Genomic DNA, 14,750 nt, shown 5'->3' with positions numbered 1-14,750 from the left:
AGCAACCGTAGTTTTTATCTGATTTGCCTTAAATTGTAAATATTCTGGTATTTTAGGTTCACAAAAACGTGTATCGGATTAAGTTTTTATCGGTCCATTTGGTAATGCCTCCATATAGACCGACTTCACTTCTTGAGGGTGTAGAAAGCGCACTGATCATGAAATTTGCTTGAAACTCAATGCAAAATTTCCAGATTGTACTTCTACAGATTTAAGATTTCAAATCAAGACGTTATTTTATAATTTTCTTGCACACTTACAAGAGATGTTAATGATTCCTGTCTAAAACAAAAATGGTTCTTATAAATCCAGAATCTGATATAGTCCTCATAGGTGAAATCTTTAAATTTATCTTCGGGAAGTGTTCTCAAGTCCTCAAGCCCTCCTGAAATTTCAAAGGAAACCCTAATATATGGTTCATGGTGGTGGGTATTTAAGATTCGGCCCGGCCGAACTTACTGCTGTATATACTTGTTTTTACATTTATTTTTTTTTACATTGTATTCCACCCTAGTGCATTAGCCAACTTAAATTATGAGTCTATAGATTTTGTAAAAGTCTCTCAAATTCTGTCCCGATCGAGAGATATTTAAATGTACACTGAAAAAAATATTGTCGTGAGGTCAAAGATTTCATGTCTTTAAAATACGAATACAAATTTTGCTTAGCGTAGAAGACGAATTTCTCTAAAATAAAGTTATTTTCCTTGTCCAAAAGTCGATAAACTTTTCAATGAAGTCGTATTGTCCTTATAATTAAGTGATTTGACTTAAAAATTGGTATCTTAACATGAAAGAAAAAATTTATAGGCTAAGGTCAACTTGACTTTAATAATTCAGAAAAATTCTTTAAATTTAATGAAATTTTCTTTAAATTTGTTGTCTTTTGACATCTTGACTACAAAGCAAAAAATCGTTCAAATATAGGACATGCTTTTCAAAACTTTATTTTAAAAAAGATTTTTACCTCAAACATAGCATAATTTCTACTGGAAGTCGAGTCTTAATTTGGAAAATAAAGTCGCCGTTAACTCGTTTTTAAAGGACTTTTATAGCATATGAAGAAAAAAAGCTGAAAAAGCGAAAAATTAAAGTTTGCTTCCTAGAAGCAAGTACACAAAACCTAAATTTAAAAGAGAATTGTGTCTTAAAAGTATCCTTACATGTATTATTCGCTTCTTTGGCTCGGAATCAATACCAAATTTTTTAAAGTAAAGACAAAATCTTTGGAACCGAGTATGCTTTTTTTTCAGTGTATGTATTTGGGACAAACCTTTATATATAGCACTCAACACATTTGACGGATGTGATATGGTATCGAAAATTTAGATGTACAAAGTGGTGCAGGGTATAATATAGTCGTCCCCGCCCGACTTTAGACTTTCCTTACTTGTTTTTTACTAAAATTGTGCTCCACCCTAGTGCATTAGCCGACTTAAATTTTGAGTCTATAGATTTTGTAGAAGTCTATCAAATTCTGTCCAGATCGAGTTATATTTAATTGTATATATTTGGGACAAACCTTTATAAATAGCCCCCAACACATTTGACGGATGTGATATGGTATCAGCGTTGCCAATTTAGCTTTTTTCCCGCTAGATTTGGCTTTTTTTGAAGACGTTTAGCGGGAAAAAAATCCATTTAGCTTTTAGCTTTTTTTCTGGCTTTTTTTCATGACCCTTTTAGCCATTTTTGGCTTTTTTTATTTTCGACATGTTCCTATTGAAATATGGATAAAACTTCATTTTTATCTAAGTCTTGCTGCCAGAATAAGGTTTTCCGCATATTTCAAAGTTCAATTGAAGCCTTAATAATTTGCAGCAAATACACCTTGTTGTAAAGTTTTTGCCTCGTATTCATAAAAATTATCGTAAACTTTAAATCTACTATTACCATACAAATTTCTTATATAAACTGTCAGTAAATTATTAGGAATAATAGCATTTGACTCGTTTATCCTTTTTATGTTATTTTAATACGTATTCTAAAGTTATTATGATATTACTAAATTAAAATAGTAGATGTGAATTGCTTTGTACACAGAAAAAATATTGTCATGAGGCCAAAGTTTTCATGTCTTACGAACGAGAATTTTGGTTATAATAGCATTTGTGAATTTCTCTTATATGTTATAGACTGTTTTCCTTGTCCAAAAGCCGATAAAATCGTTTTGTCCTCATAGTTAAGTGATTCAACTTAAAAATGGGTATCTTTTCATGAAGGCTAGGGTCATTTTAAAAAATTCTTAAAATTAATTAAATAGTCCTTAAATTTGTGGAGTTTTTGTATCTTGACCACAAACCACAAATAGAAGAGGTTTTTCAACATTTTATGTTAAAAACGTATACACAGAATAATTTCTACTTAAAGTCGAGTCTGAATTTGGAAATTTAAGTTGTCGTTAGCACGTTTTTAAAGCACTGTATAGCTCATGAAGAAAAAACTGAAAAAACGAATAAATTCAAATTTGACTCTGAATCAATACCAAAATCATTAGTGTACAAAATCTTTGGAACCGAACATAGAAAAAATTAAGGAAATAAAGTTTTGAATGTGGTATTATTTTTTTAACAGCAAAAAAATGCAATAAAAAATTCGTAGTGATAGGATCAAAACAAATCTGCTATTTATTAATGGAATGGATTTACATTTACGGAAATTGGACAATAGGTTTGAATGGGAAATTTTCGAATAAAAGTTATTCAGTATATACATGCAAGACAGTTAGAATGGGTAATATTCTCTTGGGTAATATTAGGAGAAGTGTACACGTTCACGAATTTATCATTAATTCAGTTAAAATATATTGATATTTTCTAATGCAGTTCTATGTGATATTGGACTTGTTGATGATTAACCAGCTGATAATTGCAAGTTTACCGGGAAAAAAGTTTTTACTAGGAAATATAAATGAAGGACTTCCAGTAAAAAATTGTGATAGTAATCAAAATGTATCGAGTACGCAAACAGAGCTAATATGACATAGATTTTCTTACAGTCTCACAGAAATGGAAATAAAATGAATACAATTAAAGTAATATGCATTTTAAGTGAAATAAAGCCTTTAAGTTTGTTAAATTTCAATCAAAAATGTGACTTTTGATACAAACAAATTTAGCTTTTTTTCTAGCTATTTTTTTTAAACATTTTTTAGCTTTTTTTGGCTAGTTTTTTGGACAAATCTAGCGGTTTTTGGTGAAACAATTCTGGCAACGCTGTATGGTATCGAAAATTTAGATCTACAAAGTGGTCCAGGGTATAATATAATCGGCCCCCCCCGCCCGACTTTAGACTTTCCTTACTTGTTTCTTAATATATTTACTTACATTCAAATTCTATATGATATTGACAATCAATATTTAATTTTGAGATAAATTTTTTACGTATTTCCACATACCAAATATCCATTGTTTTTTAGCGCACAACGAAAAAAAAATCCCAAAACAAAACAAATCTTGTTGGTTTTGTTTTTAAATGGCGTCTTTGTTTATCAGTTTCATTTCTCCTACTTTTACTTTCCAATTAACCTTAATTATTTCATGATGATTACCACCTTATCTTTTATACAAACAAGACAAAATAATGGAAATAGACCAATTTGTAAAATGTAGGCAGATGTTGTTGTTGTTTATATATCCAACAAAAGATGTCATTATAAGAAGCTTCAATACCTGAGAAAAAAATAAGGAAAAAAATCACTGCTCCCAATGGATTCTTTTGGCGTTGGATGAATTGTCACCTTCTTCTCTGTACCACTTAGATGTTGTTTTTTTCTACTTCAATGCAAATTTTCTAACGAATCAACAAGAAATGACTGCCAATTACTGACAAAATGAAAAATTCAAATTCGATTTCAATTACGCAAGCCGATTTATTTTCGTTTCAATTTTCTGTTTTTTTTTTTTTTGTAACAGGGATCCCGAAAGACGAAAAAAACTAGAAGGGGGCAAATAAATCGAAGAATGATATACGAATAAAACGAAGTCTTCATACAAATTATGTGCCTTAAAATGTTTTTTCTAATCGCCGAGAAGAAAAACCCTAGAGATACTTTGATGGATGCCCAGATACCATCACATGAACCATGAACTTCTTACTGTTCTATGTGGGTTTGTTTTTTGTCAAAGTATGAGTGGGTGATTATAATTCCAAGGGTGTCTCATGCCTTGAAAACCCATTTGTGGAATAAATTTTTAATATATATGGATCTGCTTCAGCCCATAATAAATTGATAGGCCTGAGTCTGGTACGTACTACTTACCTTGTGATAAAAACCATTCATCCAAAAAATCCATTCCCATTTTGATAATGGCTTTTGGAGGTGCTCGCTTGCTTGCTAGCTGGTGATGATAGGTGCTGATGATGCCTTGAAGCTTTATTTATTTCTATGCCTTTACACTTCCAAAATAGGCAGGGGGTTTTCCAATAATTTTCTTTTTTTTTTTTTTTTGTAATGGTTTAGAACTGTTTAGAGGAGAATGGCAGCTATATCGAAAATACAGACACGGCGAATATTAGACATTTCAATAAAGTCTATGTACTTTTCAATCTTTCTCGCGTTTTTTGTTTTTGGTTCTCTGGTTCTTTTTGCTATGGCACTTTTTTGTATTTTACCGTAGTCGTTGTCGTATTGAATATCTCTGTGTCTGCATATCTAAATGTCCGTCCACCGCCTGTCTGATTGCCTGCCTGAATGTCTCTTTTGTCTCGCAGCTCCACAGTATCATCATTCACAAAGTGTGTACTTTGCAATCGATTCCGTTTTTGCATTTGACATTTTTATACAAGTGGCAAGTGGCATCGTTCGCCGCCATCTCACCATAGTCAAAGCCAATAGAAAGGAGCAGCAGCTAGAGCTAATGGGGGAAAAGTATTGAATAGAAAACAAAATCAACTAGAAACAAAATAAAAAAACAAAAAATCGTAAAGCCTCCTTCGTTATCGTTGCGAATCAAATCCATCGATTTATTTCATCGATGGATATTTTTTTGCAAATGAAGTGAAGTCAGTCAATATAGAAACAGATAAAAAAAGATTATTCTTTGTTTATTTTTCACGCTTTCTATGTGAATGCAAATGAGTTGAGTCGTTCGTTATGCTGTGCGGCGTATTCAATTTATATGTTGTCCGTTTTGATTTTTTTGTTTGATTATTCCTTATTTTTTAACTGTAAAGGAATAAATTTTGAAATAAGCCCACCACCGCAATCTGTTGATTCGAATGACAATCACAATAGGTGGCCTGATATTCATTCACAACGAAGGTGGGAGTGAGTGTATGTGTGTGTGTGTGTGTGTGTGTTGGGGAATTTAATCAAGAGGCGTTGTTTAAAGATGATTTGATTTTGATGTAAAAACTGTAGCATAATTTAAGGCATATATTATTCAAATGTGTGAATAACAATATATTTCTAACGAACATGAAACAACCTGTTATTCACATGTCCATTTTCGAATTTCGAAAATTTGAAAGCTGTGCTGGATTGTGCTAGGTTTGTGCCGATTTGTGCTGCAATTTGTTTTTTTAAATTTTATCAAATAGCCGAGATATTTCGAAAAAACTTTTTTCAACAAAATTTTTGCCAGAATCGCCATTTTCGAAATTCGACATTTTGACAGTTGTGCTAGCCGAGTACATTATTGTGCCGTTTAAATAAAAATTCTATCTCTTATAGTTTTCGAGAAATTCTAAAATTTCGAAAAATTTCCAGAATCGCCATTTTCGAATTTCGAAAATTTTAATATTGTATTAAACCGTTATCGACTTGCGCTAAGTTGTGCCGTTGAGATCACCTTTCTATCTCAAGCCGTTTCCGCGAAACAGCCAAATTAAATTTTTAAAAAAGTTCAAAAATATGTGTTTGAAAAAAGCCAAAATTTAAATTTTCGAATTTCAAAAAACTGAATGTTGTGCCAATTTGTGCTAGTTCAGTACTCATTTGTGCCGTTTGAATCAACTTTCTATCTCAAACCGTTTTGGAGATATTCGCAAAAACTTTTTTTAAAAAATGCCAATTTATGATTGAAAATAGTCAAAATTTAAAATTTTCGAATTTCAAAAAACTGAATGTTGTGCCAATTTGTGCTAGGTTAGTACTCATTTGTGCCGTTTGAATCAACTTTCTATCTCAAACCGTTTTGGAGATATTCGCAAAAACTTTTTTTTAAAAAATGCCAATTTATGCCAAAATACTCAAAATTTAAAATTTTCGAATTTCAAAAAACTGAACGTTGTGCCAATTTGTGCTAGGTTAGTACTCATTTGTGCCGTTTGAATCAACTTTCTATCTCAAACCGTTTTGGAGATATTCGCAAAAACTTTTTTTTAAAAAATGCCAATTTATGCCAAAATAGTCAAAATTTAAAATTTTCGAATTTCAAAAAACTGAACGTTGTGCCAATTTGTGCTAGGTTAGTACTCATTTGTGCCGTTTGAATCAACTTTCTATCTCAAACCGTTTTGGAGATATTCGCAAAAACTTTTTTTAAAAAATGCCAATTTATGATTGAAAATAGTCAAAATTTAAAATTTTCGAATTTCGAAAAAAATTTCACAAAAAAATTTCCAATTAAAATCTTAATTGAGTTTTAAAAAATATTCAATTAAAAATTTAATTGATTCAACAAATTTTTTAATTGAAACAAAAATCAATCACACAAATTAATAGTATCAATTAATTTTTTAATTGGATCAATTTATTTTTTAATTGACTGTCAATTAATTTTTTTAATTGATACTATCATTTCTGTGATTGAAGACATTTCAATTAAAAAATTAATTGGATCAATTCATTTCGTGATTGAATCAGAAAAAAATGTTTTTGTGTGTACTTATAAGGCAATTGGCCGGTCAGTGGTAAACTAACAGGTTGGCTGATAAGTCCCCGGTCTAACAAAGAAAAACACATTTTTTTTTGTCAAAATTCGTTTTTATTATTCAACATAGTTCCCTTCAAGAGCGATACAACGATTATAACGATCTTCCAATTTTTTGATACCATTTTAGTAGTACTCCTTCGGTTTTGCCTCAAAATAGGCCTCAGTTTCGGCGATCACCTCTTCATTGCAGCCAAATTCTTTCCCTGCGAGCATCCTTTTGAGGTCTGAGAACAAGAAAAAGTCGCTGAGGGTCAGATCTGGAGAATACGGTGGGTGGGGAAGCAATTCGAAGCCCAATTCATGAATTTTTGCCATCGTTCTCAATGACTTGTGGCACGGTGCGTTGTCTTGGTGGAACAACACTTTTTTCTTCTTCATATGAGGCCGCGATTTCGACCTTCAAACGCTCCAATAACGCCATATAATATTCACTGATGATGGTTTTTCCCTTCTCAAGATAATCGATAAAAATTATTTCATGCGCATCCCAAAAAACAGAGGCCATTACTTTGCCAGCGGACTTTTGAGTCTTTCCACGCTTCGGAGACGGTTCACCGGTCGCTGTCCACTCAGCCGACTGTCGATTGGACTCAGGAGTGTAGTGATGGAGCCATGTTTCATCCATTGTCACATATCGACGGAAAAACTCGGGTGTATTACTAGTTAACAGCTGCAAACACCGCTCAGAATCATCAACACGTTGTTGTTTTTGGTCAAATGTGAGCTCGCGCGGCACCCATTTTGCACAGAGCTTCCGCATATCCAAATATTGATGAATGATGTGACCAACACGTTCCTTTGAAATCTTTAAGGCCTCTGCTATCTCGACCAACATCATTTTACGGTCATTCAAAATCATTTTGTGGATTTTTTTGATGTTTTCGTCGTTAACCACCTCTTTCGGGCGTCCACTGCGTTCACCGTCCTCCGTGCTCATTTCACGACGCTTGAATTTTGCATACCAATCAATTATTGTTGATTTCCCTGGGGCAGAGTCCGGAATCTCATTATCAAGCCAAGTTTTTGCTTCCACCGTATTTTTTCCCTTCAGAAAACAGTATTTTATCAAAACACGAAATTCCTCTTTTTCCATTTTTTTCACAATAACAAAAGTTGATTCACAAAAGACGCTCTATCTCACAAACTAATTGACTTACAGACGTCAAATTTTGACACGAATCATTTGAAGGTTGGTACTATATAAAAATAATATGCATTTAGTACTAGCGACACCATCTATGTGTCAGACCGGGGACTTATCAGCCAACCTGTTATGCATCTCCAGTGTGGACACCGCAGACCAGTGACACTCAGTGGAATAACATACAGACCTGCCAGAACGCTGCCCTTAGAACTGCGACTGGGTGTAGACAAAGATCATCCCTGTGCGAAGACACAATTATAAGTTGTCAAAGCAGTATCTCCTGGGTTGTTACCGCAGTAATCATCCAAACCACCATCTCATGGATACACAACCACCACCCAGGAACGTAAGGGTTGATATCCATCATCTAGAGCGCGAGATCCAGCGTTACAAAAGAGTGCCTATAGATCAAGCAGCGTACCAGGCAGGATTCATGAAGACACTGTAGCTGAAGCGGTGAGCAGCTACAAGGTTAATCATTTTCTCGGAGTCCGTCCACCGCCCATAGCACCGGAGGAAAGAGACCTGCCACGGCAGACGAGGGTAGTTTTAGCCCAATTAAGATCAGGCAAGTGCAGCCGCCTCAATTCTTACTTATCAGTGATTGATAGCAGCGTAGCTGACGTATGTCCAATTTGTAACCAAGCGCCACACGACACGCGTCATCTCTTCTCTTGCCCTGCTAAACCACCACATATGCATATATAGAATTTCAGGTAGATTCGATGACAGATACTCTCCCAAGCAAACATATATACCAACATAGAAATCGGGAGACCTAACACATAGGAGCTATACCAAAAAATGGACCGATCCACACCATATTCGCTACACCTATTTACGGACCGAAAATACCTCTAAATGTAGAATTTCCGGCAAATCGGATAAAAATTGCGGAGTCTTGAAGTCAACTCGGGAGATCGGTCTATATGGGGGGTATATCAAAATCGATCGATGTGTTCCATATTCGGCTTACTTATGTGGGAGCCACCATGGTGCAATGGTTAGTATGCCCGCCTTCCATACACAAGGTCGTGGGTTCGATTCCTGTTTCGACCGAATACCCAAAAAGATTTCAGCGGTGGATTATCCCACCTCAGTAATGCTGGTGACATTTCTGAGTGTTTTAAAGCTTCTCTAAGTGCAATGTGTAACTCCGTTCGGACTCGGCTATAAAAAGGAGGTCTCTTATCATTGAGCTTAACATGGAATCGGGCAGCACTCGGTGATAAGAGAGAAGTCACCACTGTGGTATCAAAATGGACTAGTCTATGTGAGCCTGGAATATCGGGCTACCACTATAACATACATAACCTTACCTAGTCCATTTAAAATGATGATAGACTTAGGTTGTGTTATAGTGGAAGCATGATATTTGTCTGAGAAAGGGGGTCCATTGAAATGCTACATTATCTACCATATATATGAATTTCCAGTACTTTTCATTGGCAATCAATAGACTTCCTTTGAACCATCCTGATTATTTCAGAAACCTTAAGTAAGACATTCACACTAGAGATGATAGACAACTACAGGTATTACATGATCAATAACTACGGTCTTGTGAACATTAATACTTTCAATGCAGACATTAATTTTACGTTGAGCCAATTTTTTTTGTGCCATTGTTTTGTGTGCGATGGTCCTGCACTTGACTTGTATAGGTCATTCGCCATCCTAATGAAACTTCCATGCAGAATGACCTTTTGTCCTTGTTATAAAGTTCTTTTTAAAGGTCGTTTCGCCACAGTATAGTTCACTGTACTTGAGCGATATAGTATTATTTCAAGTATTTCATTTCACCCTTGCTCTCTTTCCGATCTTTATGTATGCGTTGTTAAAAAAGTCACTAAAAGCTCATTTGTAACATTTTTTTATGAACAATTTTCGCTAAAAGTTAATATGATAAACACAATATCAGCAAATGGCGACCACATATGTATTAGCACTTGTATAGTAAAGTTGATAAACATTGCGGCTGCTTTTTTGATGTTGGTTGAATGAAGTACATCTGTGCAATACATTTTTGTAAAAATTTTCAGTGAAATAACTTTTTTTCGCGGCCTTAAAAAGCCAACTTTTAAATTAAAATAGCGCAATATGATGATACGAATGATAAGTACAATAGAATGTACTCTGATATTATTTAGCCCTCCGCTGAGTGGTAACGTCCTTATGGACTTAAATCTGCTTTCGTATTATCTCAAATATGATGGTCTATCACTTCATGTACTGATTAGTACAGATAGTCATAAGCTGTCTTGTAAGAGATCAAATAAAAAACAGAGTTATGAAACAAAAACTTCCACAGAGACCCTACTATCACCCATCGGCGTTGCCACAACGAAATTTTATTTTGGACCACAATTTTTCCAAACTCTTCCAAAAATTTCCACCAGCGCACAGTGGTTCCAAGTCCCTTTTTTTTTAAATAATTCCGTAACTTTTGAAAGTTGAAAGTTTGTCACCTTGGGGGGTATGACATTTTGTTTCAGCTGTAAACTGCAATTTTGAACCGATTTCGATGATTTTTCTTTGCTGGATAGAACATGTAAAGCGTGTGCAATTATATTTTACCGTTTGCAAGATATGGGACCTACAATTTATTTTTTTTTTGCAAATTTTTGACAAAGTGGGGTTAGTATTTGGAACCTAGAAGTTGTGTTTTTAAGTGGATTCATAATTTTTCTTAACTGCATTCCCTACAAAATTCTACGAATCCTAGAAGAAAAAAATATGTACCCATGTGCTTTAGAAAAAAGCACATGGGTACATATCAGTAATACTGGTGACATTTCTGAGGGTTTCAAAGCTTCCCTAAGTGGTTTCATTGCAATGTGGAACTCCGTTCGGACTCGGCTATAAAAAGGAGGTCCCTTGTCATTGAGCTTAACATGAAATCGGACAGCACTCAGTGATAAGAAAGAAGTTCTCCTATGTGGTATCACAATGGACTGAATAGTCTAAGTGAGCCTGATACATCAGGCTGCCACCTAACCTAACCTACATTCGATTTCCGTAAAATTTGAAATCTAGAGGTAAATCCATAAAAGCTGTGCTAAGTATTGGCCATAAAAGTCCATATACTCCGAGAAAATAAATAAATTGTTTTATAGGAAGAATGAATTAACTCGTGTGAAAATTGAACTAAATTGTACTCCACATTTTGAGATTTCCACAAAGCATTGTATGTACTGCATGTACTGTTTAGCTGCATTTCACGAAATTACACCCTCTCATAAAAGAAAAAAGAAAAAAAAATGAACTAAAAGTAAATAAGAAAACCGATTGCGTCAAATCATGACCATGTGGTTATACATTCTTACTATTTTTGGGAATCGTACAAAATTTTTCTTTTGCTTTAGTTCCTAATGAACTTTATACCCACGTTTAGTTCATAAAAAGTAAGATTTCATTAATCTGTGGAAAATTTTAAATAAAAAAATAATAAAATTTAACTATAAACAAATAATTTTTTGCAATAAAAATAAGTTGAATTAAGCTTTAGTTTAGTTACCGATTTATTTTCTGTCTATTGATACGCTCCCCATATTGTATCCTAATTTAACTTCTTGAGGGCATACACTCAGAAAATTTAACGTCGTAACTACAAGTAAATTCCATAATATTGAGTAGTTCAAAATTTTACTCACAGTTAGTTAAATTTAACTATTGATGAACAAAATTAACTCAGTGGAAGTAAATTGAACTTACGGCCATTACCAGCAAAATGGTTAAGAGCTCCCAATGAGTTCGTAAATGGACTGAAGCAAATATAATGATAGGGAATAAGTATTTTCTCGAACGTACGAAGAAGTTTCTCAGCGTTACTGAACTTTTACTGTGCAATATTACGAAGTCTAGTTGGACACGAAATTTCCGTTTTTAGTATAAATAAACTAACGATGAATGTCAATTCCAACTACCGTTGAGTGAATTTATTTCTAGTGTGTTTAGTTAGAAAACTGATGGTACGCGGTTCGATCCTCCGTCCGGACAAAAGGTAAAATTTTATAAAATGATTAAAATAAAATCTAATAAATGATTCTAAAGGATTTGTACTACAGAAGAGTAAGTGGTTTGTACTAAATATAATATGACATGTATAAATGGGGATCCTCCCCCTTGAGGTATCCTTGCGCCAAGTCACCAGGTGGTCTAGGAAATCCGGAACATTAATTTTTCGTTTTTAAAATATGTATTATTTAGTTAATTTTTTACTTCTGAACAGTTAAAACAAATTGGTAACCTATAGGAAAATGCTGAACTTACTATGGGTACATGCTTCTTTAGCGACATACGAAGTTCAATATTACCACTGGTTAGTTAAAAATAACTCGCTAATGGGTTCACTCTTCTCTGAGTGTAGAGAGCAAAGCGCATTTACTGAAGATGTCAAATTCAAATTAAAATAATAATTGAATTGGAAATAATTAACTTAATTTATGAAATAAACCAAATCTGAACTAATTCCATTTCGTGCGACATCGGATGAAATTTAAACATTTTTGGACCACTTCGATCTGACCAGAATGGCAACGCTGTGTGTCTCCGTTGCAGAGAGAATAAAAACACAAGAGAACGAAACTGTCAAGCGAAACTGCGTCAGTAGGTAGCAGTCATGAGGGACATTTCTCTAATATCATGCACTTTTTGTCGGCACTTCTCTCAAATATCATACAGTTTGCGTTGGCGTCATCCAGTTCAGTTCTCTGCTGACTTTACGAAACGTAAAGAAAATAGGATTTAAAACCTACTTTGTAGTAACAAATGTTCTTTTTTTATAAATGTTGTCATTCCATTAAATTTTTCTGGCAGACAATTTGAAATTATAACTGCCGATGCCTTTATAAACAATTTGTCAAAACAGCGCTTCGGCCGCAACGTCGGTAATGCCAAAGCTGCAGGCATTGTGCGACATCTATACGGTTGACATTTGTTGTTTTTGTAGAAGAGAAATTTTCGTTCTCTTGTGTTTTTATTCACTCTGTTCGTTGGTTATTGCGTTACCTATTGATTGATCATAATTAAAACTTAAAGTATAGTTTCAGGCACCTGATATATACCAAACAGGGTCATTCGAACTGGGTAATATGAAGACAATCAATCACAATAGTCAATTTGAAAATATTTTATTCTGTGTTACCCTTTGTTCATTATATGATCATGATGAAAACTTAAAGCATACTTGAAGGATTGTGACATCTTTCAATGGGTATTTCAAGGAAATCGGAAAGCGGAAATCTGCTTGGCCCATTTATTTCTCAATGAGTATGAAAACATTTCGTTTATAAAATAAGATAATGGAGATGTTTGTTCCATTTTTTTAAGAGTGTAAAAAGTAATTTACGTATATAATTTCCACTAATATCTCGTTAACAAAGCCTAGGGCGAAGAATAAGGTTCAATGATCAAGGAGAGCAATTCGATACTATTTTCAACTCAATCTTAGGGCCCATCTAGACTGAACGAATTTATAAGACACTTACCCTCATTTTCAGGAAGCTCCGTTAGTGCTACGTTAGCTAACGAACTTTTAAACCGTACTATGGACATGTCTGTCATCTTGTCTATATATTTCATATGCCAGTTAGGAACTTAACTGCTAAAAATTTTTCAGTTAAAGTTAACCGGAGAGAAGATATTTCGATTTTACTTTCTGCTAACTGGGAGTTAAAGTCTAACGAAGATACACGAAAATGGCCGTTATGCTATTAATTTTTCGTAGTTGAAATATTGAGTTCAATATAATTTAAATTAGATCCTATAAATCCCAATTAAAACACAATCGATTTTCTGCACACATTTCATTTCAACATCTTTTTAATTTTCATATATGTATATGTACATACATAATACGCTAAATACATTTAGAATTATTAAATGTATCACATTTAGCATTATTTCCATGAATTATTGAATTAATTCATGCATTATCTAACTTAAAGAAGACATCTTACATAAATTAATTACAAAAATGAATACAGTACAATAATTAACTATTATATAATTTTTTTTTTGGGATATTACATTGTCTAACTACAAACAAACTTTAAGAGAAACTTAATTTACTTCATTTTCGGTGGTATTAGGTTTAGGACTGAAATGATCCCACGTTGATATTTCATTAAATAGACGTGTACCGGGACATTCGGTGTCACGAACTTGACGATGACCCATCAATTTGAATTGAGGATGTATATAACCCTTGGCCACACCGAAGGCAATTAAATCTTTTGCAGCTTGTAGCATTTGTGGAGGAGGCATTTCAGCTGATAATAAGAAGAACAAACAAAAAAAAAATAAAATCAATTAATTGTCTATTAAGGAATACTTAGCAATAATTTGTATGAAAGAGGCAAATTGTTCAACAAAAATGTATGTGATTGGAAAATTACAAGGTTGTATAAATTGACTGGTCAGAGAAGCAAAAGAATTTTTAAATTCTAGGATAATACAGATATATACTTTAGATGATTTAAATTTCTTTTCAAAAATGGTCTGACCAGAGACCATCCCTACTATGATTGGAAGATGTGGAATTATTTTCTGTATGGGCCATTTCCATATTCCATATTATTTCATTCATATTGAGGCCTTAAAGATACATTTAAGGTACTTTGAATCAAAAGGTTGTCTATGATTCCTGTAATTGTTCTGGAAAATTTCCTGAGTTACATTTTCACACCATTCAAGCATTTTTCTGACTGGTGAAAAACTTGGCAACAT

The 14,750-nt window shown here is 33.6% G+C and overlaps 3 protein-coding genes across 8 annotated transcripts in view; 1 reads left to right on the top strand and 2 right to left on the bottom strand.

The window, feature by feature from the left end:
- sals (sarcomere length short) overlaps positions 1-4,685 on the bottom strand; it is a 68,961-nt gene extending 64,276 nt beyond the window's left edge. Inside the window, exon 1 of one of the 2 annotated variants that reach the window (XM_075290215.1) lies at positions 4,261-4,685. In XM_075290215.1, the coding sequence (XP_075146330.1) occupies positions 4,261-4,300 (40 nt within the window). In that variant the 5' untranslated portion in view covers positions 4,301-4,685. Of the gene's footprint in view, positions 1-3,670; positions 3,798-4,260 lie in introns of those variants that run through there. The other variant, XM_075290216.1, reaches the window with a different exon arrangement.
- The window catches only part of LOC142220845 (uncharacterized), a 175,657-nt gene that overhangs the window by 64,475 nt on the left and 96,432 nt on the right, over positions 1-14,750 (top strand). The gene's annotated exons all lie outside the window — the stretch shown is intronic.
- PGRP-LB (Peptidoglycan recognition protein LB) overlaps positions 13,814-14,750 on the bottom strand; it is a 58,370-nt gene continuing 57,433 nt past the window's right edge. For both annotated transcript variants that reach the window (XM_075290229.1, XM_075290228.1), the window contains exon 3: positions 13,814-14,293. In XM_075290229.1, the coding sequence (XP_075146344.1) occupies positions 14,085-14,293 (209 nt within the window). In that variant the 3' untranslated portion in view covers positions 13,814-14,084. The remainder of the gene's footprint in view (positions 14,294-14,750) is intronic.

The sequence above is a fragment of the Haematobia irritans genome, chromosome 1 (assembly GCF_050003625.1).
Source record: "Haematobia irritans isolate KBUSLIRL chromosome 1, ASM5000362v1, whole genome shotgun sequence".
Classification (NCBI taxonomy): domain Eukaryota; kingdom Metazoa; phylum Arthropoda; class Insecta; order Diptera; family Muscidae; genus Haematobia; species Haematobia irritans.
The sequence above is the reverse complement of the archived record's forward strand: the minus strand, read 5'-3'. Positions and strand labels throughout refer to the sequence as shown.